Source organism: Hippopotamus amphibius, chromosome 4 (genome assembly GCF_030028045.1).
Source record: "Hippopotamus amphibius kiboko isolate mHipAmp2 chromosome 4, mHipAmp2.hap2, whole genome shotgun sequence".
NCBI classification, from domain to species: Eukaryota; Metazoa; Chordata; class Mammalia; order Artiodactyla; family Hippopotamidae; genus Hippopotamus; species Hippopotamus amphibius.
In genome coordinates, this window is record NC_080189.1 from 97,725,460 (window position 1) to 97,752,029 (window position 26,570).

Sequence of the window (26,570 nt, forward strand, 5' to 3'; positions counted from 1 at the left end):
ACATATGAGTCCTGCCAGTTGAAAATCTATGACTCAAGCTACAGCTGAGTGTTGGCAGCGTCCCACATTTGAACGTGTACTAAGTCAGAGGGATAAATTCTCCCTGAAAGGCAGGCAGGAACTGGCTAAGGGGGCAGAAGTCAGTGCGGACTTGTTAGCACAGACACAGTAGTTGCCGTGGAATTTAAAGGCTGATCATTATTACAGCCACGAGGGCCCAAACCCTCTGTAGCGGAGGCCCCTAATGCTTTGGAATCATGAAAATTAAGACAGCTTCAGGGACTTCCCTGGTGGTGCAGCGGTTAAGAATCTGCCTGCCAGTGCAGGGGACATGGCTTCAAGCCGTGTTCCAGGAAGATCCCACATGCCGAGGAGCAACTAAGCCCGTGCAACACAACTACTGAGCCTGCGCTCTGGAGCCTGTGAGGCACAACTACTGAGCCCACGTGCCGCCAGTACAGAAGCCCGCGCACCTAGAACCCGTGCACCGCAACGAAGAGTAGCCCTCGCCTGAGCACAGCAACGAAGACCCAACATAGCCAATTAATTAATTAATTTAAAAAAGACAATTTCACTGGCAGAATCTAAGTAACGACCTGCTTTTGGCATATGAGTCAGTTAATGTCCTAGTCCGAAGTGACCCAGAGTAAGAGAGGCCCAGCCCCTCCCAATAAAACTCAACATGACAGGAGGGAATCCAGGGAGCAGGGATGGAAACAGATTTTTTGGAAGAAGCAGAACAAATTAATCAGCTGTGAGCACCTTGCATCTTTTTCTTAGGTGATCACGTTCCAACTTCCCCAGGCATTTTATGGTCCTTAGCACACATACACACTGAACTCACTGGACATCTTAGAAGTTAGAGCCCACCTTGCATCACTCAGGCAGCCAGCACAGCCAGCAATTCCACAAGGTGATATCACTCCTAAACACCAGCCAGGAGAAAGACAGGATGCCAGAGGATTACCACCAGGTGGTCTCTTCGCTAAAGGAGGAAATAGACTAGATAGTTAAAGGTATCCAATCAACAGTGGCTTTGAACTAGAGGTGGTTATATGAAGAGCCCAGAATACACCCCAAATTCACTGGAGCCATTGACAAATTGTCCACACTACTATCGTTCTAATAGTCTCTAACAGTTATTGAGCTAATGTTACATACTAATTATTTCATATAATCCTAAAAACAACCCCACGAGATAGGTACTAATTTTGTCTCCATTTTACACATATGCACAATGAGGCAGAGAGGTGGTCATATGTCACGGCCAGGAAGTAGATCCAGACATTTGTTTGACTACAGAAACCACACTGTGAAACAGTGGCGTTCAAGCTTTTTTTTTTTTTTTTTAACCATGACCCAGTAGGAAATTATTTTACACTGTAACCCAGAACATACACTCATACACACATAAATACACACCAAAAAGCTTTAGAAAATATTTGCCCTTACTCTATGCCTTAGATCAATGTTTTGATATTTACTAATATGTTTGAAACTTTTCTATTTCCTTTTAAGATGCTCATTACAATCCACTCACCTATTTCATGACACTTGTGATCTGCAGTTAGAAAAGCACTGACTAAAGCATCATGCTGTATTGCTTCCCAGGCTCTTCTTATTTGATTCTCTAGGCATGGATTTTACGACCACAGTGTTAAATTTACCACCAGTGGTGTGCTGGTAAATGTTCAACAACTAGATCTTCGGGACTTGTGAAGGAACTGGTTATTAATGTTTGCTGCTTTTTGCACTGTAAATACTCCCACCATGGCCAATTCAAAGCTATCAATGTGGCACCACTGAACACGGACTTGGGAAGAAATAAGGATGATTGGCTCTTGAGAGTTCATACCAACCAACAAAAGCCCACCAAAACATTTTCCCAAAATTTTCAACAAGAGGAACAGAAAATATGTTTTAAAGTCATGTCAGTGATCAGATGAGTTGGAGGTGATTTGTCAATGACATTTACTTTCCTGTTTCATGGCAACTAGTCTAAACCCACAATCTCACAGTGTCTAACATATATACAAGTTCTTTCTATTTGAGTATGGGGTTCATAAGTGTTGTAACTTGAAGAATAATTAGGCCATGCTACTTCATTAACTGTACACTGAGGTATCTAAAATTCCATGATTAAAAATATTTCTCTTTTTTTAAGCCAGTGTTTTGGCCCATTTAAAACTTTGACCATCCCTAAACAGGTAACAAACTAACTTGCATTAATGTGCTTAAAACCGATAGCTTAGTATATTAGATGATTTTATTTGTGATAAGTAAGAGAATTGAGAAAATGGGAATTCTGATGAGTATGAAGCAGTGGATGACTTTGGAGTAGCTGCATTTCTAGGAAACCCATCATAAGTAGGGTAACACAATGGAAACCATCACAAATCCTCGTACCATCTGAGAGTCAGGATAGCATCAGGCATCTATGGAAGGGCATAACTGAGTATGAGGAAAGTTACAGGATTAAATAAAATAATCTATTTAGAACATGAATTATAGTTTCCGGCACAGAATAGCTGCTTGATAAACTATATTAACTTTAAGGGAGGAGATAGGAAAACAAGAGAGGTTCTATTCAGAAATCATTTAACGATATCTGAAGTAACATAAAACAGATTTCAAACTGACATAAGCAAAGAGGAATTTATTATCTCACATAACTGGGAAATCTTAGCTGGATTAGATAGCACATACAATACTGTCAGGTCTCACTCTTTCTCTGTCTCTTGGCTTTGCATCTCAGGCAGGCTCTTTCCTCATGGTGGTAAGATGGCTGCCAGCGGCTCTGGGCTTACATCCATTCTTCTAAGTTACTCTGACAGAAAGAGGATGCTTTTCTCCTGGTGGTTCTAGAAAATGTTCTCACATTAACCCTGGTTGGAAATAATTTGGTCACAGGCTCATTCTGGAGTGAAATGCTGTGGTCAGGGACATACCACACTCTGGTTAGTTATGTGTATCATAAGCTACCTATAAAGCCAGGAGTGGATTCACCTTGCTTTATGAACATCAGTGTTGGTTCCCAAAGGAAAACTGTGGTATATGGTTTCCAGAAAACTTGGAAATGGGTGCTAATCCACTAAACTACAAGGGAAAATTGTTTTGTTCCAGCTGCTGAGAATTCTGTTTAAAACGGAAACATTTCCCAAATTTCCAACATCTTCTTCAGCAAGTCAGTTCAGGGGTGATATGCAAAAAGTTTAACAGCTAGTATCAAGTTAAGAAAATGAAACATCAACCATACCCCTTGGAACTGGAACCTGAAGACCCGACTCTGCCAGAATTGAACACTTTTTGAGTTGGGCCAAGAAGAATTGAGGGAGGCAGTAGAGATAGGTCAGAGGAGGAACCAGAGCAGTCAGGGAAGCGGAGGAATATTCAAAGGACTTGGTACATTGACTATTCACCACCTGGATGAAAGTGTTTCAATATTTTAACTAGTACAACTACACTAGTGTGTATCAGTGGGGTTCCAACCTTGCCTGAATCTATTTGCAGCTACATCATAAAGAAGAATGTGCTGTCGGCTATGACCCATCTTACATTCAGAAGCATGGCCTCTGAATTAGGAGATGGTTCTTTCACCAGAACTCCAGAAGGTGCAACAAGGTTTTCGGCTAACAAGATCTAAGATAAATGCAAACGTATATACACAGGGAGGAAGTAAAATCAGACTATAAAATAAACCAAATAATAGTGGGATTCATCTTTTCTCACCATTTTTTAATTTGTGACAAATACAATTTTCATGAACACATCCTAACAATAATGAATAGTTAGATTTACAGATATTCTTCTTTATTAAACCACATATTTACCATTTCGAGTGCACTTCATTCTTCCCTGTAGATTCGATCTTCCTTCTGGAGCCATTTCCTCTTCTTCTGAAGTAATTCCTTTAGCATATCTCTGCTGTAAGCCTGCTGGCAGTGAAATCTCTCAGTCTTAGTTGCCTGAAAAAAAAGTTGTTATTTTACTTTCATTCTTGAAGTATATTTGAACTGAAAGTTGAGTTTTGGGATCCTTGACCAGTTTTTCCCCAGAACTTTAAAGATTCCATTATGTTACGGCCACCACTGTTTCTGATGAAAGGGATCCCTCATTCATATTGTTACCCACAAATTGTGCTGTTTTACTCTGTTTTCAAAGTTTTCCCTTTATTTTTAATTTTATCAATTTCACAATGACTGGCCTACATAGGTTTCATTTGTATTTATTCTGCTTAGGGTTGGCTGAGCTTATTAGTTTTTACGATCTTACGTTTATCACCAAATTAAGGGAATTTTCAGCCATAATTTCCTCAAGTATTTTTTTTTCCTTCTTCTTTCTCCCCTACTTATGAAACTCAGATTATACCTGTGTTAGACCACTTACTACTCAAATGAACTCTGAAGCTTTAGTTAATTTTTTTCAGTGTTTTTCCTATTAGGTCAGGTCAGATAATTACTTTTCATCTATCTTCAAGTTGACTGACAATTTTGCCATCTCCAATCTGTTGTGCTTCCCAATATATACCCAGTAAAGTTTTTATTTTAGATATTTATTAGATAAATATTTATTTTGGATATTTACTTCTGTGTTCTAAACTTTCTGCAGTTTTCTTCTTGGTTTCAATTCTCTGCTGAGATTCTTCATATACTCATTCATTTTTCTAAGTCTTTGAACAATTTTATCTTTATAATAGACTGTTTAAAGTCCTTATCTGCTAATTTTAGAATATGGATTATTTGGGGACCTATTACTAATGAATGCTTTCTCTCTTTACTTCAGGTCCCATTTTCCTGTTTTTTTTTGTTTGTTTAATAAATTTATTTCTTTGTTGGCTGCGTTGGGTCTTTGTTGCCCGCTTGCAGTGGCTTCTCTTGTTTTGGAACATGGGCTCTAGGCATGCAGGCTTCAGTAGTTGTGGTATGTGGGCTCAGTAGTTGGAGCTCATGGGCTCTAGAGCTCAGGCTCAGGCTTAGTTGCTCCATGGCATGTGGGATCTTCCCGGACCAGGGATGGAACCCGTGTGCCCTGCATTGGCAGGCGGATTTTTAACCACTGAGCCACAAGGGAAGTCCCTCCTGTTTTCTTATATGTCAAGAAATTTTTGGTTGTATACTGTGGAATTATATTGTAGGCAGGCTCAAGTATGTCATCTTCCTCTAAGAGTTTTCAGTTTTGCCTTAGCAGGTACTTAAATAACTGTGGGTCATTTTAGTTTTGTTAAGTTTGGTTTTATTCTTTGTTAAAGCAGGTGTATTTTGGATGTAATCTTAGGACATGCACCTTATTCCAGAGCTTGATCCTTACTCATGGAGGGTAACCTTCCTGGGAATTTAATTGAAATACAATAATGCCCAGGGTGGTCTCTCTACTCCAACTGGGCTGGAACTCCAATATCTCTCTGTATGCATGACCTCTGATACTGACATTTCCTCTCAACACTGTTGCAGGAAAACGATCTCTGCCAGGCCTCACTGAGTCTCACCCTGTTTATAACCAGGTTAAACCTTGCACAACTCAGATCTTACACTCACCATTTCCATGCAGCTTTCTGCCCCACAAACTGCAACCACTTCAGAAGCCAAGAAGAACTCTAGTCTCTGCCTCTGGAGGTCAACAAGGCTGCCACTGCACCATGTCAGAGAAGTATTCCCATACAGAATGTTGGGGAATTCATAGGATAATAATGGCACTTCTCTCGTGTGTTTCTTTCTCTTGAAGATCATAGTTTGCCTTGTATGTTTTGTCCAGTTTTATAGCTAGTTTCAGCAGGAGAGCAAGTTTAATACCAATTACTATGACATGGCCAGAAGCAGAAGCTAGCTACAGATATTCTAAAGAGTTTATTTAGCACAAGGCAAAGATAATGCTGTTTCAAATATTTTACCATTTATATACTGAGGAGAATTTGATAGATGGGAGTGATATTTTTGTGGAAACATGTATGACATGCATTCTCTTTTGTAAGACTTCATTGGAAAATAATGATAAAGGTCTTCTTAAATCCCAATTCTGTATTTACTTTTCACTTTTTTTTTTTTTTTTGAGAAATTTGCATTACTTTCTCTCTCTACTCAGGAAGCAATAAGAGTTAATTCATTGTGCAAAACACTTTGACATTATTCAAGAGGAAGGATAGTACACACACAGGACATTACTAATATCCAGTGGATGGACTGTATTCTCAATAGGTAAAAAATGTTCTCCTGTAAGTAATATTCCTCCATTTCTTCCCCTTCAACTATTTTCTCCAGAGCTAGTAGGGAAGATTTTGACAAACCCAGCTTCTAGTAGAAAAGGACAAAGGTACACTGCAGAGAGTTTTGGGGAGGCTCCAATTCCAAGGCTTGGTAATGAGGTTAGGAAACTTGAGGATAAAAAAACAACTGAAATAGCAACACACACACACACACACACACACACACACACGAAAATAATGTACCCTTTGATAGTTACAAAACTAAAGATTTATTTAGAAGGAAATAATGAATCTTTAATATAATATATATTGAATGACCAACGTAACTTAACATTGTTTAAGTAAATTACCAGCAATTACCCTAAGGACCAAAGTTTAGCACAACTGCCAGTGTTTTCCTACTTCATAAAGACACTTTCCTCTAAATGCAGAAGATAAAGGAAATTGGAGAGCTGATGTTTTGCGAGGTGGGGAAGGTTGTCCAAGGCCATTAGTGAAGTGGGCATGTCTCCTTTTGGCATCATCAACATCAGCATCTCTTTCTGGCTCCATCATCCCAATTAGCAGTGTCCCCCTCTTCACTGTAGTCATGTAGGATTCCTGGGCTTCTTTTATTTTCTCTATGAATAAAACAGGTTCATAGGAAAGGGTCTGATCAATTTGTTCCCACTACTCAACTTAAGTTTTTGGTTATGTGCAATGTTTTATTTATGGTGGAATTTCAAGCTTCCTCAAACTAGAGAAATTTGAGAGAAAGCACAACCTTCCTCCCTAACTTCAAATCTTAACACGCAGGCCTGGCCTCTACTCTTTCGCCGTGTCATTCATGCTTTCATGGAACATAACCTGTTATTTGCTGTGTTCCTTTCCATTCCTCCTCATCACTCTCAGATGGACAATGTACTTCCTAATCTTTCGAATCTCTCCAAGTGCTCTCAACTTTTCCAATTTTACTTTATTTTTTTTCCTTAAAAATCAGCAATTTAAAGGAAAGATCAGAGCTACTGAGGCCAAATTTCTCTAGTGTCAAAGTTGAATCTTGACCTATGATAACATCATTTTGAAAAAAAAAAAAGGATCTTTTCAGCTAGCTTCTTTATTCTCTGAATGGAATTTCCAAATCGTTTTTCAATCTTCTGACCACTCTCTCAAAAACTTAGATGCTATTTGGAATTTATCACTTCTCAACAATGTACATGAGGCGCAATGGAAAATACAACATTGTCTAAGGCACTGACCTTGATATCCAGTAGCTTACAATCTAATGAGGAAAGAAGAACACTTTCCAATTGTTAAATTTCAATTCTAAACTACTTAAATAAATATAAAACAAAGTATGATCATCATAATAAGCATAGCACAAACTATAAGGGTATAGTTTTAGCACATGGAATTAGACCACCTTACAGCTGGAGTCATACAGAAGGCTTACAAGCAGTAGAAATTTTAAGCTAAATCTGCTAAGAATGATTAGATTTTAAATAGTCATTTTCTCATAATAATTTCTTAAAGGCTTCTCGAAAAAAGTACCTTTGTTGCCTAACAAGAATAAAAGAAGTAGAATTGGTCAGTGATACATCCTGCTATTAAAAACGCCAGCCTCTGTTTACCCCGTTGAAAATGGTAGTTGTCTAAAAACAAAGACCATGTCTCTTGCCTCCTATAATTCTGGCAACTGAAAACTTTATAATCAAATGAATAGCCAAATTGCACATGCTAGCACTAACCTTACATTTTTTCCAGATCGGTTGAGTGCGCGGGCTTTGAGCACATTCACAAGCCCTTCAGCAACTCAAGGGTTTATTTCTAGAAAAGAGTGAACATGATTTCTGGCATTATATCTCCCCTGAATAAACTACTTATTCACTGAGTCAAACTGGATTTCATTTTTGACTTTAAGTCCCTGGGCAAAGTCAACAGAGGAAGGAAGATATATATTAGCATATGCAGAATATAGAAATGCTTCCTGCCCACATCTTTCAGGGGTTATATTCACAGCAAACCCCTAAGATTCTATGAATGCATCAATTAATAAAACATCGGTGAGCAGGTTGCCTACGGAGAGGGCTACACATGCTTGTTTGTGGTTGACACGTCACTCATCATCCCTGAATGGAGAACTTTCCAGGGCAGAGCTGCAACTCTCTGGCTGCATGTGAATATGGCAGCAGTAGGGAGTCTGTTTATCTGGGGAATGTGCTGCTGGCTGATTTATAATGAAAGGGACCTGAAAAGAAGTAGTGGATGCTCTTTCCCACAATCCAATAAGCTGTTACACAGAGATAAACAGTTGCATTGACTTAAGCAGCGTTTGTCTATTTTTCAACGCTAAATTTTAATTTCCTGTTCTTTCCATTTCTTAGGGCTTAATTTTAAATAATGCTAAGTGTTTTAAAATTATGCCTGGCCCTACAGTCTTAATCATTTCAAATTCTGCTTTAAGGAAAAGGTAAATAAGAAAATATTAAGACAGTGTGTTTAAACATTAATTGATTTTTAACTGGTAATTCTCTAAGACTACATTAAGTGCTACTTAAAGCCCCCATCAGAGGGCTTAAAGGAAAACTGTTTTACATGACATCGTGGTTAATCAATTTGTTTTTAAGTTCTGTACACCTAATTCTTTAAATGTATATAATATAAGTAATATGTCACGAATCGCTTTTGTAATCAAGCACTTCATAACAATTACCATGTTAAAGGTAACTGTAAACTTATTGTGAAGATTTTCACAATTGGTGGAGATAGTAGAAACAGAAATGAGTACTTTTCCATCACTCTCTATATAAAAATATCCAAACATTTGAATTATTTGACAGCAGGTATAATGTTCATTTGTTTACAATTAAAGTTTCTATCATGGGTATCCCGTTCATGGCCCAGCACATACAAAGTAGATGTTCAATAAATATTTGATGAGTGGAATGCGTCTCTGAAGCTTTGAAATAGGATAATAGGCATGTTCTTAATTTAGTATTCTCCCAACCAAAAACTTAAGTAAATGTAGGTCAATGTGAGGCCACATCTTCCTTGGCTTCAGACAGACCCGCCTCAGCTACAAATTCCAAATTCAAAGGCAGAATTTTCTCTTGCGTGTATACAAAGTACTACCTGCTGGAAGTCCTAGCATCAAAGAGCGTAATAGAAGATCATTTGGGATGATTCGGTAGGTAATAAAATAAAACGGCTGATTTCTCTACTTTAATTCCCACTTTCTATGCCACAAATAAAATAGTAGAGAGTTACTTGCAAACATAATTATCATGGATGTCTAGATTCCTTCAAGAAATATTTATTGAATATCTTCTGGATTGTAGATACTATGCCAGGCCCTGGAAACACAAAGATAAATAAAACACAACCCCTGCTTGTGAAACAGATAGACTGACACCTACTACTACTTTCAGTGTGATGTGATGTTTCATTCCAAGTCTTCTTTGGCTAAGCACATTCTCTTAAGAGGGAATTAAGCTTTCCATAAACTGTAAGGTTATCTTCACTCTCCGTGTAGTCAATTTTCCTTCATATTCAAGAGATATCTACATTTTTTACAGATAGATGCTTAAGACTGTGTCTATGATCTTCTTTTAATTAACTATTCTCTTTTATTAGGCACATAAAACAATTATTTTATACAGCCAATTTCAGCTACTTTATCATTAGCGATAATGATTGCTGTGTCTTTTACCTTCCATGGCAGTTTTGCTTTCAAGGGAATTGCACAGAAAGATCAAAGAGAGACCAGAAATTGATATGAAACAAAAAAATTCCACTATGGTATCAACCTCTTTAAAAATTACCCTTATTAGCTTTTCTGGTGCCTGGTGGCAGGTCTCCCAGAGAGGCTCTGGGTTAACACTGGGCATTCCAATCCCTGCCCGTCAGGGCTGAGGTTCACACCTAAGTAAACAAAACCAAACCCCGATGACTTGTGTGTCTCAAGAAAACAGCCCATCATTTGCCCCATGCAAAAGGAAGAGAAAGCACGTGGAAAGCCAGCTTTTCAAGGGCACTGCTAACAGGAGAAGGGAGAAACGTCAAAAATGTTGAAGTAAACACTCACTGAACTAGTTCCTGTCTGCATATTTTTGTTGAGTTTTGGTTTTTCCTTAAAAATCTTAAAAATCCTAAATGTTGTGCCATTTCATTTATCCCTAATGAGCAAAGAAACAAATATGAATTGTAATAGGAATTGCAAATATTTCTTGAACTTAGCTAGAGCAGGAAGTAAGTAATTTGACTGGGGAAGGAAGATAGGAAAAAATTCTTGGCCTTTCCTGGTACTGACTGTAAAGTCTTCAATGCGATGTGGGTGTTTACCTGACAAATGGTATAGAAGGGCATTCCCAGCAAGGGGACCAACGTGAGCAGAAGTGAGGGGTCCTCACCATCCAAGGCATCCTCTGAAGTGAACATAGTTTAAATAGCTGAAGCATAAGGTTTGAAGACAGAGATGAGATGCCACTGATGGACATGGTGAACAGTAAGACTTGAGAGCTCACCAGGTTCAAAATCATGGAGCATTCCAAGATCAAGACCATTCTTCAACCTAGAGGCAAGGGGAGGTCAGTATAGATTAACAGAAGATGGGCGCTCTGAACAACTAAGATTATACACTAGACAGAGCACCTCCTCCAATGGGACACAATTCAGATGTTAACATTTCCTAGTACATCAGAGAACACACTGCTGCTGGGCATTTCAGACATCCTGATGGGGCCAAAGAACAGCCAGGAGAGACCCCTCCTCCATAAAACCTCACCAATACACAATCACGCACTAAAGCGGGAGAGCAAACGGGCACACTCGACCACACACGAGAGCACGCAGCCGTGCGCTGTCAGGAGACTGCTCCAGGAGTCCCCGCCCTACCATCTCTCACCCGAGTCTCACTATAATAAGCTGACCTCATCTAGGGGCCAGGCGGGTGGGCACACAGAATGAGTGTGCTGACTGGTGTTCACTCGAGTGCCAGGGAGCCAGGTGTCAAGAGTACACCACCAGGTCCACTGGTTCATGTGCGCATGGAACCAGATAGACAGCGCCACACCAGGAGTCTAGAAAGTTCCCTGGGAAGACCCCAGCCTACTGTCGAAACGTGATCCCACTGCAGGGCTTTGCCTGGTTCCTAAGAGATGCGTGTGTTCTAGCCTATCATGTAAAGAGAAGCTTGATTTATGGAACTGTCCTAAGCACCAATGTACCGTGCAAACCCCAGCACGCATGCTCACCACGCTCCCTGAAATGCGAAGGCCATGTCAGGAGCTGCCTAACCCCAGCTAGAGGAGGCAGACATCACACCTTCTCCGACATCGATGTTACCTCTGTGTTACAGGTTATACAATAATAAATTGTAAAATTTTGCACTTGAGGAAGATTATCTTTTCCTAATTCATAAAAAAGGTGCTCTGTGGGCTCTCTTCAGCTCCGTAGGAATCTACTGCTATGGTCCTGCTAGGGATAACAAGAGCCTTGCATCAATGGGTTAAAAAAAAAAAGGAGGTGGCTTTGAAAGATGTTAAGCAGGTAGGCTCTACAGAATTTTGTGTCTGATGGGAAGAAAATAGGAAAGGTGGAAATGAGAAGGGCTCGTCTGTGCAAGTTTCTGGCTGAAGAGCCTGGGTACAGAGAAGAACCATTCACAGAGAAAAGGGGGAGTTTATAACATGTAGACCCTGTGGTGTCAGAGGGATGTGTGGATTGAGCTGTTTAGCGGGCAGTTAACCTAGGAGTCAGTGACGTGGTCGCTGAAACTGTGAACGCTAGCTGAGGTAGCCCAGGAGTCAGGGGGAGGGGTATTCAATATTGGAATTTGAGATGTAGTCAGACATGAAGCATGAGAACAGAAACCTAGGAAGCTGGAACAGGTAGAAAAGCGTTAAGATTTCTAATGAAGGTCAAGTAAAATGAGTTAATGGAATTAGAAACTAGGAGATCAGTAGTAGCTTTCTCCAAAGCCATTTTGTTAGAGCCGTGGGAGAAAGAACCTTGATTGCAGTGACGGAGCGTATCTGCAGAGATACGAAGTGGAGACAATACGGCGGACAATTTTTACAATGCTTGTGAAAAGGTCAGCTACGGAGGGAGGACGGGGCTGTGGCAGCAGAGATGCAGACGCAGGGACAGAGTTACCACTGTGTTTCGTTTTATTTTGTTTTATTTCCAAATGGAAAGGGAAAAGTGGACACAAAAAGAGCTGTTTATAGTTGGAAGACAAGGAATAAGACTCATAACAGTGTTGCTGCCCTACCGATAGCAAAGTAAATGACTCAGAAGAGAGAGCACTGAACTTAGCATTAGAAAAACCAGGGTCTGAACACTGTCTCCCTTCTAAGTACACTTTGTCAGGTCACCTTATCTCTTTAGTCCTCAGTGTCCATTTCTGGTAGGTGGGACCACTAAGAGCTACATCACAGCAGGTGGTAAGGACTGGGGGAGAATACCTGTTGGGAGCATGCCTGGTACAGTGGTCCATATGTGCTTAGCAGATGGTAACTGGAGTCATTATGCCATCAAAGATCTGAATGGGGACCACGAATGTAATCACTGCTGCTTTCTTTATTGTTGTTGTTCATTTAATTTTTATCTCTTTAGGAATTTGGTGACAGCCTCTGTTAGTCTGTTCCTCCTTTACATGAAGGACAGACCAAAGATCCAGTTTGGAAATGAGAGAGGAGGACTAGCAGCCAGCACTGGCTCCACCCATTGATATCTCCCAGAGGTACAGATACGGGATTCATGAAGATGTTGACGAGACTCCAAGTTCTTACCTTAGCTTTGTTTTCCAAGGGATTTTTACTTTCTTTCGGGGACCATAACTTTCTGAGGAGGGAGATTAAAATAGAAGGTGACCTCGTTTTAGGGGGCCTATTTCCTATTAATGAAAAAGGCACTGGAATGGAAGAATGTGGGCGAATCAACGAAGATCGAGGGATCCAACGCCTGGAGGCCATGTTGTTTGCCATCGATGAAATTAACAAAGACAATTACCTGCTCCCAGGAGTGAAGCTGGGTGTTCACATTTTGGATACATGCTCAAGGGATACCTATGCATTAGAGCAATCGCTGGAATTTGTCAGGGCATCTTTGACTAAAGTGGATGAAGCCGAGTATATGTGTCCTGATGGTTCCTATGCCATTCAAGAAAATCTCCCACTGCTCATTGCAGGGGTCATCGGCGGCTCTTACAGCAGTGTTTCCATACAGGTAAGACTGGCGGTGCTATTGATAAAACACTGTATCTCTTTGGTTTTATGTCTTGGGAGAACAAAAGGAGAATATCCTAACAGCTTCAGCAATGGATGATATTAACCATGCAATTGTTCATTGCTATGGGTCTTTGATAACATAGGTTTGCAGATAGAACAGTACTTTAGCAATGAAAATTGTTTAGAGATATATCAGGTAGCTACTGCAGCATAACAAGCTACCCCAAAATTCAGTGACTGAAAACAACAAGGACTGATTATTATAGCTTATAAGTCTGAAGACGGGCTGGAGTGAGCTGGTGAAGGCTATGTTCAGCTGCGGGTAGCTCTGCTCCAAGTTTGTTCCTCATCCTTCACCTGCAATCAGTGAGCTAGCCCAGGCATGTGTTTCTCAGAGTGACAACAGAGATGTAAGAGAATGCACATTTAACTGCACAGCTTCTGCATGCCTCACAGCTGTGACCATCACAGCAGCCAAAGCAACTCACAGGCTCAGCCCGGAAGCAAGGAGCAGGGAAATATGGGCCACCCCCAATAAACATTCTGCTAAGTCACATCACAAAGGATGTGGACACATGGCAGAGTCATGATTTGAAATCATCAATACAGTCAAGCACAAGAAGGTACAAAACCACTGAGCTCTATTTTTTTCCACACTAATTTTTGCCCGAGCATTGTTTTATTCAGAGATAAATTATAAACAATTTCTCATGGTATAAACCTGAAAATGTATGCAGAGAAGCCAGTTAATTACTACCTAAGGGGGGAGAAATAGAGGGAACAATTTAGCACATAACTTAAACTAGGCAAAAAGCTGATAATTGGTTCTCGTAATTTTGTTAGGGAGAGAAGGAACACATTAGTCAAACTCTTGCAATGCTCACAGGGTCACAGAATTGGAGATGAGAGATCATTCTGCTCAAACTTCTCCTTTTCCCAAGCCCCGGAAATACTGGTTTCATGAAAATGCCCTCTAGTAGGTAGCACGTGAACTAGAACGCAGATCTTTTGTACTTTGGGGCTCTTTCAACTGTCCTATGTGATTTCTATATGTTACTTGAAGTTCAATATTTTTCCCGGTGAATGTGGCAGCAATAAAAGTCCATACGAGAAGAGTCATATACTTTGCCTCCTACCAAATGGCTAGAATCAAAGCCCCGAGCAAGAAAAGAAGTCATATGACACTCATGTTGTCTGTGTATGTCGCCAACCATTTAAATTGGTTCTATTTGCATTGGAATAACCTTATTTCTACATCAGAGATTTGTGGCACTGAAAATTCTACGTGCAATTCTGTGCTGTTCTAAATGACTATTGCAAATTTCTTTCCTTCTACAGCGCACACATTCATATTATGAGTAATTAGGATAATTGGTTTTTCATAAACACCCTTTAACTTCATTAGATGGATAGAAAATACTGCACATCTCAAAGCATATCATGTTAATTTTGCCACTGTTTCTATACTTGGATCAGGAAAGACAGAATATGCTATTTGAGAAGAAAGAACTAAAATAGACATATACAAATATTGTATTGTATTTATAAATATATATAAATATATACTTGTAATATAAATATATATTTATTTAATACGTAAATATAAAATATAAAATATTTATAATATTATATTATATTATAAATATATGTTTAATATATAAATATTAAAAATATATACTTATTTTAAAAATATATTTATTTATATAATATAAATATATATTTATTAAATATAAATATATATGTATATGTTTATTTGTCATACTTCAATAATAATTTCACTAGATGAGTGCCAAACATTTTATAAATATTTATATTACACTCAATATTACCAGTAGTAAAGAATTACAGATATGTCTTTCTGAACTTTGTTTCTCCCAATGCAGTAAATAGCACTCCACAGCAGATGTATAAATATCTATTTATCCAAAATAATTAACAAACTATGCTAGGCAAATAAATTTTTAATTAATTTTACTTATTTATTACCTATAAACCCCTCAAAAGAGAACAGGTTGTCTTATAAAAATGTAGGTTATTAAAACCCTGCATTTGTTCACAGGGGAAAAAGCCACTTCTTAATCATCAAAGGACCTGGCTTATTATTTCCCTTATCTGGTCCATGTCACTGTAAAGTCACAAATGCTGATATGCCTTTTGTCTCCACAATATAATAAAGAAACCAAAACTAGCATGCTATACTGAAAGGATGTAGATTTTGGCATCAGCAAGATGGGGGTTGAATTCCAACTCCACTATTTACCAGCTTACCTGTAAAATAAGGAAAACCATCCACTTTAAAAAGTTGTTGATGCCTTAGAGGGCCAGGACAGGGAGGCTGGGAGGGAGTCGTGGGAGGGAGGGGATATGGGGATATATATATAAATACAGCTGATTCACTTTGGTGTACCTCAAAAGCTGGTACAAAAGTGTAAAGAAATTCTATTCCAATAAAGAGCTTTAAAAAAAACAGTTGTTGAGAGGATAAATTGAGAGAATCCATGGGAAATGTCTTACCCAAAAACTAAGAGAGTCAATAAATGGTAACTATTACGTCCCTAAATCATAGGAAAAATCAGTGGAAGAGCCACATCTAACACCAATTCCCGGCCAAGCAGCCCCATGAAATTGCGGCTGGTCTCCCATCAGTTAATCTGTATAAAGCTCCCTGTGTGTGTCCCGCACTGTTGTGGGGGTTAGAGAGACCACTAGTCATAGAGAACACAGCCGTGACCTCGAGGAATATGAATTCTGGCTGTGGGTACAGTACTATTATGAAACAACAGTGACGACAATTCAGAACACATTCGTGGGGCTCACAAGGTAAGAAATGACCTTTAGGAAGGTTTTGAGGATGACATAGCATGAAAGTTGCACTAGAGAAAAGCTAATTAGGCCACAGTGTGAATGAGAGTCTGGATCTGAGGAAAACGATCAGAAAGATATGGCAGAGGTCTGAAGACAAGAGGACAAAGACCTTGACAGGAGGAAGGGGATGAGCCGGAGAAGAAAGGAGAGAGAGGGCTTCACTCCCGCTCCGTGGTCCTCAGGTGCTCAGGCTCTGATGAGACCGCACGCTGGTCCCCTCAGCCAAAGCAAGCGGGGAGGTGGAGACATCTGTCTACACACTGATCTCTGGGCAGTCCTCCGAGGGACCCTTCGCCACAGGGCCTTGCTTTCAGCTAAGCATCATAAATGAAAAGAGGTCATAGGGGCTCTTATATAGCTGAGAATTTAAGTGTGTTATCCTTGTGAAACATATCTGTCTTTAAATAAGAATTCTAAAAAAAAACCAAAAAACAGTCAACAGCAATCCAAAGCAATAAATTCCTAATGGTGACTTTAAGACACTCTTGTACACTGATGAGAGAAATATTTTAGAAGGGAGGAGTTTTCTGGGTGCCCCTCACACTCACTTTTGCTCCTGGACTGATTCTGATCCTCTACCCTGGTGCCTGGTAACCGTGGTGACAGCATGTACCCGGTAGCCACAAAGATCCATGCCTGTCAATCACCTCTGCCATCCACTTTTAACTACTTTTGACTTCCTGAATATTTACTGCCAAGTGTCTGTGCTGGAACTGAGCTGGGGGAAGAAAAGACGGTTAAACTGTAGCAAGCATCTACTAGTACAAATCCACCACACAATTTCAAAGATTCCACTCATCTAATTGTCACATCCAGTCCCAAACCACAGCACAAGAGTTTTCAGTCACAAAATTGCCTCTTGAGAGACAATTATTAAGAATGATAAACTTTGCACATCTTCTCTTTTGTGGTTGGGTCAGTTTAGACGTTATCATCTCCCCATCAGGCCTGAATAAGTTTATTCATGGGATTGCTTCAGAAGGTACTTTTCTCTCCAATTTCCTCTTCTCTCATTAATTTGCTACTAAAGAAGAATTCTCCTAGAAGTCAGCAGAGGAGATACCCTCTGCTGTATTGGTTCATACAGTAGGAATTGTCTGCAGATAGTGAAAACTACATGAAAGGAGAAATTCTTAATGATTTGCTGAGTTAATCTGTATTGCCACTGATGAAAACCTGGATATTCTCCCAACACTCTTATTAAGTAAGACAAACCACTCTGTGGTGGTCCCTTTCCTAGAGCAACAGAATTGATTTTTTAATTTGGTAATCAATGAAAGCTAACATCAAAATCCTTTGTTAGCAAATATACATGGGGTCTGTTCACCCCCTCTGGTGAATAAGCTCGTTTTCAAAGCATTTTCAAGACTTTATTCTGCTCTCCTCTATAAGCCAGCAATCCACCCACTTGGGGAAAAATAGTATTTGTTCAAGAAGAGAATCAGGTTGGTTGCCTTTAGCGAGGCAATTGTCTACATGGTACTATTTTGAAGCAGTGTTTATGCTTGTGCTTTTTCAAACAGACTGTAGTTAGAGCATCTAACATGTTCAGTCAAAAAAAAATGTCTCTTGAAATGTTCCCCAAATGTTCCTCACTCTCTTCAGAGAATGTACGTTTCCTCAGTCTGTCTTACCTTCGTCGGGGCAAAGTTCTGCTGGAACAGGATAGGCATAAACTGACCCAGTTATCCTTGCATCCCTCAGTGTTAAACTGACCTCAGAGACAAATGGATATTTGGGTTAAATAGCTCATAAAAAGGGCAGAAGAGAGCCTTGAAAGGGTCTTACTACCTCTTTCCCATGCCTGCTACAGTCCAGACTTTTTTCGGAATTTTTAGCAATAGCCACATCCCAGGAACTCCCTGACCCAGGGAGGCAGTGATTATATCGTTTATCATAACACGGATTTGTTCATGCCATGCATTGCTCACATCATGTCTCTGAGAAGACTAATTCAAACCAAATCCCTTGCAGTAAGTTTCCCAGATTTTATCTAGATGGGGCACGAAGAGTAGCCTATAAAGAAAGACACTAACGACTCTATTATTCCTCCCCGACCTGATTCCACGGTGTGAAAGTGGACCAGCACTGGTCAAATTGTATTAAGCACTGCCCTCACTCAATGATTCACTCCTCCTTTAAATTCAAATGCTATGGGGAAGAATCACACATGATTCTTGTTCTTACTACAGGAGCATCAGAAAAATAGTTGAAGGACTTGGGATTACAAAAGGCTTCATATGGTTAGCTGTGTCCAAGTATCAGATAGACTACAGAATGGAAAATAATGCTTTTTCTGTGGATAAATGAATTTAACCTGGAGCAGAGTTTCTCAACATTGTCACTGTTGGGCTGGATACTTCTGCTGCGTGGAGCTGCCCTGTGCATCGCAGGATGTTTAACAGCCCTTCCCCACTGGACTACATGTCAACAGCACCCTAAGCTGTGACATCCCAAAATGTTTCCATACACTGCCAAATTACAAAGTTATCCCCCTTTCTCACTGACAATCACTGATTTACAGCAGGGCATATTTAGGGCCAACATAAGGAAGAGTTATTAGAAAAGATATGATAGTCCTGAAGGAGGAGGGTGTAAGGAAATGAGTCCTCACTCACTGGAGTTAGTTATTCAAACAAAAGCCTGCCTATAATGGAGGAGACCAAAGCAACATATTAGTAGCTGAACTATGTTGCATTTAAGGGCATTTCTTAATTTTATAATTACATGTTGCTCAAGCAAAATACTCTACTAGGATGAGTGATTATAAAGGAAGTATTTAAAACATGAAGCAAAATAAACTATAGACTCTCTTTCCATCAGGATCAATTTGAAGAAGTCCAATCAGTTATTACTTCACTTGATTATGGTAGTATTTGTGTGAATTTGCTGAATCGAGCATCTTGATTATATACTAATTACAACTAGGGCACTTACAAAATCATTTTCATCAGAAAATAAGAGTTCATTAAGCATATATATATTTTAGGTGCTTCTTCACCAAGAGCACTGCTGTGTAGATTCTAGGGAACGTGAAGCAGAGAGCATGCAAAATAAAATTTATAAATATTATTACAAAACAGAAACAGACTCACAGACATAGAAAACAAAATTAGGGTTACCAAAGGGGAAAGGGAAGGCAGGAGGAATAAATTAGGAGTTTGAGATTAACAGGGACACACTACTATATATAAAATAGATAAACAACAAGGATCTACTGCACAGCACAGGGAACAATATTAATATCTTGTAATAACCTAAAGGGAAAAGAATCTGAAAAAGAAGATCACTTTGCTGTATATCTGAAACATTGTAAATCAACTATACTTCAATTTAAAAAGGTGTATAAATAGTAGACATCTTATGAGCCCCCGAGGCAATCTTTAAACAAATGAGGAAATATTAAATCCATCCATAAAACAGGTACAAGTATAAGACTTGAGAATCGGTTGAGAACATAAATACTTTGAGACCAGAGACGATGATAAAATGAGCAGAAAGGAACAGAGGTGAACAAGAAAAAGACTTTTTAGATCCGTGTGAACAGAAAGCCTGCCTTTGAAGTGCCCCTGGAAAGTTGCTTTCTCGTAGCCTAACGATGTATACTATCTGCTCATTCTTTCATAAAGAGGAGAACATAGTGTTCCTTCCACCTGGAATGCATTGTCCCTTAGCTGTTTGTAGGCTTTGCCAAATCCTTCTCTCCTTCAGTTCTCAGCCTAAACCCTATCCCTTTGGAGAAGTGTTTCCCAAGCACCCACTACCTAAGCACACACCTCCATTACTAGTGTATTAACTATAATTATTCCTTTGCATATCTATTTTCCCACCTAACTATAAGCTACTTGAGTTTGGGAACCTCATCTTCTGTCTTTGTATTGAGGGCACCGAAAACAATGCCTCTACCAGGCTGAGAGTAAATGCTTTTTGAATGAATTGAAAGAATTAACAGAATGATAACCCACTGCAGGTCCAGAAGGCTGGAAATCCCTAAATGACCTACCTATTCTAGATCAGTCTGGAAGATCATAAATGAAAAATCAGCATTTTCCTACAACAGAAAACTGTGTTTGATCCCAAAGACAGATGATGTAGCAAAGTGCGTTTGTGGGATAAAAGTCCCCCTACCCTCCCACCTCCACTATCTACACACATGCCACAAAAGGTACCTTGATTTGAGAGCAGCTCTAAGGGTTCCACTCCATTCGTCCTTAGACCAACTATTCCCAGAGACAGCTGCCCAAGACTCAACACAGCTGGGCACCCAGGGCCATTCCAGATTATGTTAGAGCCCCGTTCTCCCTCTAATCAAGCTCTCTGCAGTCTCTCCACATAGAGGATACGCAGTGTCCTGGGCGCTAACACAAAAGAAAAGGAAACATCATCCTGTCCTTAAGATAAACAGTGACAGCATTAGAAGTCCACTTACCAATCTACCTTTAGTGTCTCTATCACTAGAAAAGTAAAAATGATCATTGCATTTAATAAGTTTAATATTGCAAATACAATAATCATAGCATGGATACAACTATATATTTTTACTGTGCCTTCTTAAAATATTTCAGCTCAGTGATTACCACTCTGGATGCAGACTAACTAGGCTATATTTCATCCTTCGTTACCTCTTTCTTCCTGTCTAAGACTGAGATATTAATAGCACCTTAGGTTATTGCATGAATTAAATGAGAACATACATGAAAAAGTTTAAAAATAGTTTCACACATAATGAGAATTAAACATTTTAGATTTTAGTAGATATTATCTGTTAGCCTTTTGGTTTTTTTTTAACTTTTAGCATCTCCAGTGCAAGAGAATAGTTCCAAGAGGAATTGAGGCTCATGAAGGTCAAGTACCAAGTTCAAGTTTCTACCACTTTACAAGTAGTGGAATCAACATTAAAATCCAGATAGCCTGTCTCCCACATGGCTATCCTGATCACCCCCTCACATAATCTAAGCTTCAGAAAAACCCGACTCAACAGTTATCTCAGATAGAATCTTTTTATTTATTTCCTTCCCAGACTTCATTCTAAAGCAATCTCACAAAGCTGATGTTTTCAAAACTCTCTCCATGGCTCTGGCTTCCCCTCCTCCAAAAAAGAGTGATGCTGTTCAAGGACTTTATCACAGGGCGGGAGGCAACAGCAAGAACACTTCAAAACTGCTTCTGTTAACATTGTTTCATGGTAGAAGTTTCTCGCCAGAGATAATTATCTAAGATGCACTATTTCTTTTCCTTTGCTTTGGAGTTAATTTATTCCTTAATTAATTCTCCTTCTGTCATGTGTTTATTTGGAAACTACTCGTGAAAAACAAGAGGTTACCATCAGGACCACTGTCCACAGGGCAAAAGAATGGCCCGTGGCTGAGAACCAGCTTCTGTGGTGGTCACATGTCTATGATGGAGGTCGTGAGATGAAAGTCAAGGGACACAGGCATTCCTGAAAGATTAATGAGTGTTTTACAATGTGATCATAGATTAATAGGTAAGCTCAACCACGTAGGACTGCTGACACTTTCAGTTAAAGCTAAATTGTGATTTTACTTTAACGTCACAAAGTTCTCTTTCCAAATCACCATTAAATGTGTGCCTTTTTAATGGATTGATATGTACAGAGCTCAGTATTTCAATATGGAAAGAGCCAACACTTAGTAGTTTATAATAACGAGAGTCCATTGATTTAATGTAGCAGAAGTGCTTTTACTGGCCTAAGAAAAACGCGGTTGAAAACTTACAGCGTATTTTTCCAATTAGTGGACACTGAAAATTTAAGAATAGTGTTCCAGAAACACCTGCAGTTAAACTCCAAGCAAACGTTGCTACTCCAGGAGGTGTAGCAGTGGGACTTTGAGCGCTAAAATTGTGGTGTCGCTATTTTTGACATCACCACCTGGTATATTATGGAAATCCCTCTGTTTCTAGTGACAAAGACTTGATTCACGCCAGCTCCTTGACTTTACATTCCCGTAGAGGGAACTGCAACACAGGGGAAAATACAGTAAAAACAATGCCTTCAAAAATTATATTCCAAATGTAGACCAGGTTTCTTGCCAAGTGGTCAGAATGACAAAGCATCTTGAGACGTTCGCCATCACTTAATGGGGTCAATTTGCAAGGCACGCCTCGTAGGGACGAGCTGGTCCCTCCCAGGCACTGCGCCTCCAATTTGGGGAGCTGCCATTAGGTTCACAACGAGGCCTCAGAGAATACAAACCAGGCAATTAAGCTCTCCCAGTGTGGAAAACAGATGTGATGGAACACACAATCTACAATTTGTTCAGAATTTCTCCACAAAAAAGTAACTTCCCATCGAAATAAAACTGCACGTGCGTTAAACACATATTACCTATGCTGACACAGTAGTTTTAAGGAATATCACTTATATGAGATTTAAAGAAATGTGACAATAAATGCAGGTTCATCCAGTGAATTTCAACTGTTATCAAAGTTTACTTATCTGACTCTCAGTTTTTATTTCTACCTTGAAGAAAGTCTTCATGTTCTTTTTTATGAGTTGCTTCCAGGAATTTAAAAGTTCTTTAGCCTTTTTTTAGTCTCCAATGATGAAAATTATTTATGACCTGCTTCTTTCCAAGAAGAATTCAAGGTGACCTGTAATGATACAAACAGGAGAACAAATTAAGACACAAGTACATGAGTAATTACTACCAACCAAATAAATGCTTTTAAGTGAACTCAAATTTCATTTAAACCTCCAATCTTGATCTTTCTATTATTAACTTATTCACTGTTTGGGGGATTTCAAGGTCCCCGGCCTTCAAAAACTCACAGCCCAAATCAGAATGAGTATGTTGTCCATTTGATTACCCTTCCCTGACTTTTCCTTTTCAAGTTGGATGTCATCCACTGTGGCCTTTTTAGAACGTAAATTTGGTCATGTCATTCCCTTAATTAAAATTTTTTCATGTCTTTTTATCTCAAAGTATAAAATTCAAACTCTTTAGCATAGAGTATAAAAAACTTAGCAGTGCAGCCACAGTCCTTCTATCTTTCCTCACCCTATTAATCCCCCCAGGGCACTGGGTACCCTGATAACACTGAACCACCAGATACTCTTAAAGCAAATGTGCATTTGTCCATCTCTGTCTTTGTGCGCTTCTTTCTGCCTGAAAACCTCCTTTCCCTTCCTCTGCCTGGGAGACATTCACTAGGTCTTCAAGATCAAGTCCAAATGTTACCTCTACATGGGAGCCTGCCAGGACTCACCTGAACTTGCTCCTTCACCTCTGTTTTTGTATAAGTATGTGTACATTTATCTCAAAATTTTATCCCTGGTATGTTTCTTTGTCCCCAGGAGACCACAACTTCCTAGAAGATAGTAGGGGTACATTATCATCTTAGGACGATCTAAATTTGAGAACAGTGCCTTGTATAATAGACCTCAATTGCAGTTTGCTGAAAGAATGACTGCTGGATCAGTCATTCTCATCACCTCTCCCACTTTTGGAACATTTACTACCTGCCAGCCAGTGAGTTAAGTGCTTCACAGGTGTTATCACTTAATCCTATCACTTCATACACCAGAGACTACTTATTTCCTTTTTACAGATGAGGAAACAGAAGCTTAAGGAATTAAAATAATTTGCCTAAGTTCATGCCGCTAGTGAGAGAAGGGGCTGGTATTCCAGTGTTGGCCTGTTCAATTCTTCTTCTTTTTTTTTAATCAATTACTTTATTTATTTATTTATTTATTTATTTATTTTATTGGCTGTGTTGGGTCTTTTTTGCTGTGCGCGGGCTTTCTTTTAGTTGCGGTGAGTGGGGACTACTCTTCTTTGTGGGGCGCAGGCTCCTCATTGTTGTGGCTTCTCTTGTTGTGAAGCATGGACTCTAGGCACGTGGGCTTCAGTAGTTGCAGCACATGGGCTCAATAGTTGTGGCGCACGGGCTTAGTTGCTCCACGGCATGTGGGATCTTCCTGGAGCAGGGATCGAACCCGTGTCCCCTGCATTGGCAGGCGGATTCTTAACCACTGCACCACCTAGGAAGCCCGGCCTGTTCAATTCTAATCCTATGGACTAAATGGCTATCCTGCTTGCTTTTATACCTGACAGCTCTGTTGAAGTAATGAACAGTTAACAGGAAAAACATAGTTCTATTTGCTACAAATAATATGGTATATGGTCCTTATTGCAAAGGACCTCAGAAATAAATAATAATCTTTTTTTTTTAATTAAGCTACAGCCCTTAGCTCTTCCTGGGCATACCCAATAGCTTTTGGGCTTTGGTTAACAGTCAAAAAGGATAGTGCCTTTTTTATTAATAGGACTAAATTTATCATATTATGTTATACAAGTGACTTCGGGGGCCACAGAAAAATATGGATTCGTTCAACTTGTGGCTCTGTTACACCCTCAAGAGGCACTGTCAAAAATCAATATCCAAGGCACTAAAGGATGTGTTTTTAATAGGTCTGTTGGTGTCAAGTCATCCTTGCAGTCATCCTTCTGCAGGTGTCAGTCACTGGCAAACACTAATGCCCACTGGACCAGACATGCCATAGACCTTCTCATCTTATTGTCAGGGACTGCAACTCAAGCCAATCCAACTCCATGATTTCTCTTGAAAATTAATTCACAGGGGATAAAAAGCAAAGAGCAGACACAGGTTAATTCAGTGAGCAAAATACCATCTTTTCCTCTTCTAAGTACTTGCTAAGTCTAGTTGGAAACAAAGTCATTCCTGAGATGGTGCCTTGTTAGAAAGGGTGCAAGACAGACCCTTGTCGAATGTGGGTTTCTCACGATGAGAAACCTGACATGTCTGATGATGCTGGTCTCCTGGAGAAACGTGACTCAAGGGATCATATGTGGTCTACATAGCATTTCAGCCTCAGTGATGAGCGATGAGGATGCCAAAATGGCTAACCTGCTCTTCACAAATTTCTTAGTTACAAAGGAAGAAAATGAAAGTGTCTGACTCTCTGGGTTGCAAACCACAGGTGTTGAGTGCAAAGATTTCAGGAGAGGGAGGGATAGAAATCAGGGTTACTGCAAGCCATTTATGAAGGCTTCTGCCATGATTAAGGAGTCCTTTGTCTGGATCATCCCTGCAAAATCGTCAGGACTGAGTCATGCCATTAATGGAAATGGCAGTATAAACCTTTGACTAGAGTGTTTTTTGTGCTCATAGTATGTAAGAATCAGTGACTTTTGCAGATTACACTGAGAAAAATTGCATTTGCTACCCTCTATTACATGTTTTCCTAAATGCAGATTAATCTCTGACCTTCAAACAGGGGTTCCAGTCAACTCTTCTCATGCAAAACATTCCCAGATGTGCTGCAGGTAGTGTGGTCCAAAAAAAAAAGTGACTAATCCTTTCTGCAATAACAATATGATTGGCATCCTTTATAGGCAAATAACTCATGTGATGGGAACAGCTTGAATTCCTCAGGCAGTTTCTCAACTACATACCACCTCCAGTTCCAGTTTAAAATCCAAGCCAGTCTGGGATTTTACACAGCTAATAGTGCAGCTTGATCAATCTGAATAGGAGGGTCACCGAGGTCTCTTCCTGTCACAACTTTTAGAACTGCCTTTATGTAATAACATGGGTTATAAGGTAGCAGATGGTTTAAAGCACAGCATTCCTCCAGGCTTATATATAATCACTTAATTAAAAGAATGAAACAAAGCATTCAGCACTGCATGTGTGATAAAACAATTAAAGGTGTAGGCTTATTCTTGGAAAACAGCCCCAAAGCGATATGGGAGCAGCACTGAATGCAAAGGCAAACCCATGGAGGGTATTATCAAGTCTCCTAATTCCCAGGACAACAGCAACGGCTTATTTTTCAAATGTATACAGTTCAGCTTTGCAGATAGCACTTTTCTTGGAAAGTAATCATTTGATGCCTCTTTACCATCTGGAATTCTTGTAGCTAAGCACAGGCTTCCATAAAAACCAGCTATTGTTGTCCCTTTTAATACATTAGCACAGTCTCAGAAGACAATAACAGTGAAAGTTCTGAAAAGAATACTCATCACAGACAATCACTTTAGTGGGAAACTCTTTTCTACAGGACTCTAGACGTTCATACGCCTTTTTTGTCTTCTGTTGAAAAAAAAATGTTTGGCATTGTGCCACCACAGAAGGCACAAAGCTCATGTTTAAAATGGGTACATCATGGATGTCCTGAATGGGAAGAGTGACCACAGGATGCAGGGGCTCATAGATGACTCTGAAATTTCCAATTCATACTCCCTTTCTTCACAACTTCAAAGAATAGACTACCCGAGCTCTTTCTCATAGCTTTTATTCTTTTTTCCCACAAT

At 39.6% G+C, this 26,570-nt stretch overlaps 1 protein-coding gene across 3 annotated transcripts in view; it reads left to right on the top strand.

The window, feature by feature from the left end:
* Positions 1 to 26,570, top strand: part of GRM3 (glutamate metabotropic receptor 3) — a 233,403-nt gene that overhangs the window by 127,151 nt on the left and 79,682 nt on the right. For 2 of the 3 annotated variants that reach the window (XM_057732213.1, XM_057732214.1), the window contains exon 2: positions 12,794 to 13,405. In XM_057732213.1, coding sequence (XP_057588196.1) covers positions 12,938 to 13,405 — 468 coding nt within the window. In that variant the 5' untranslated portion in view covers positions 12,794 to 12,937. Of the gene's footprint in view, positions 1 to 12,793; positions 13,406 to 26,570 lie in introns of those variants that run through there. The other variant, XM_057732215.1, reaches the window with a different exon arrangement.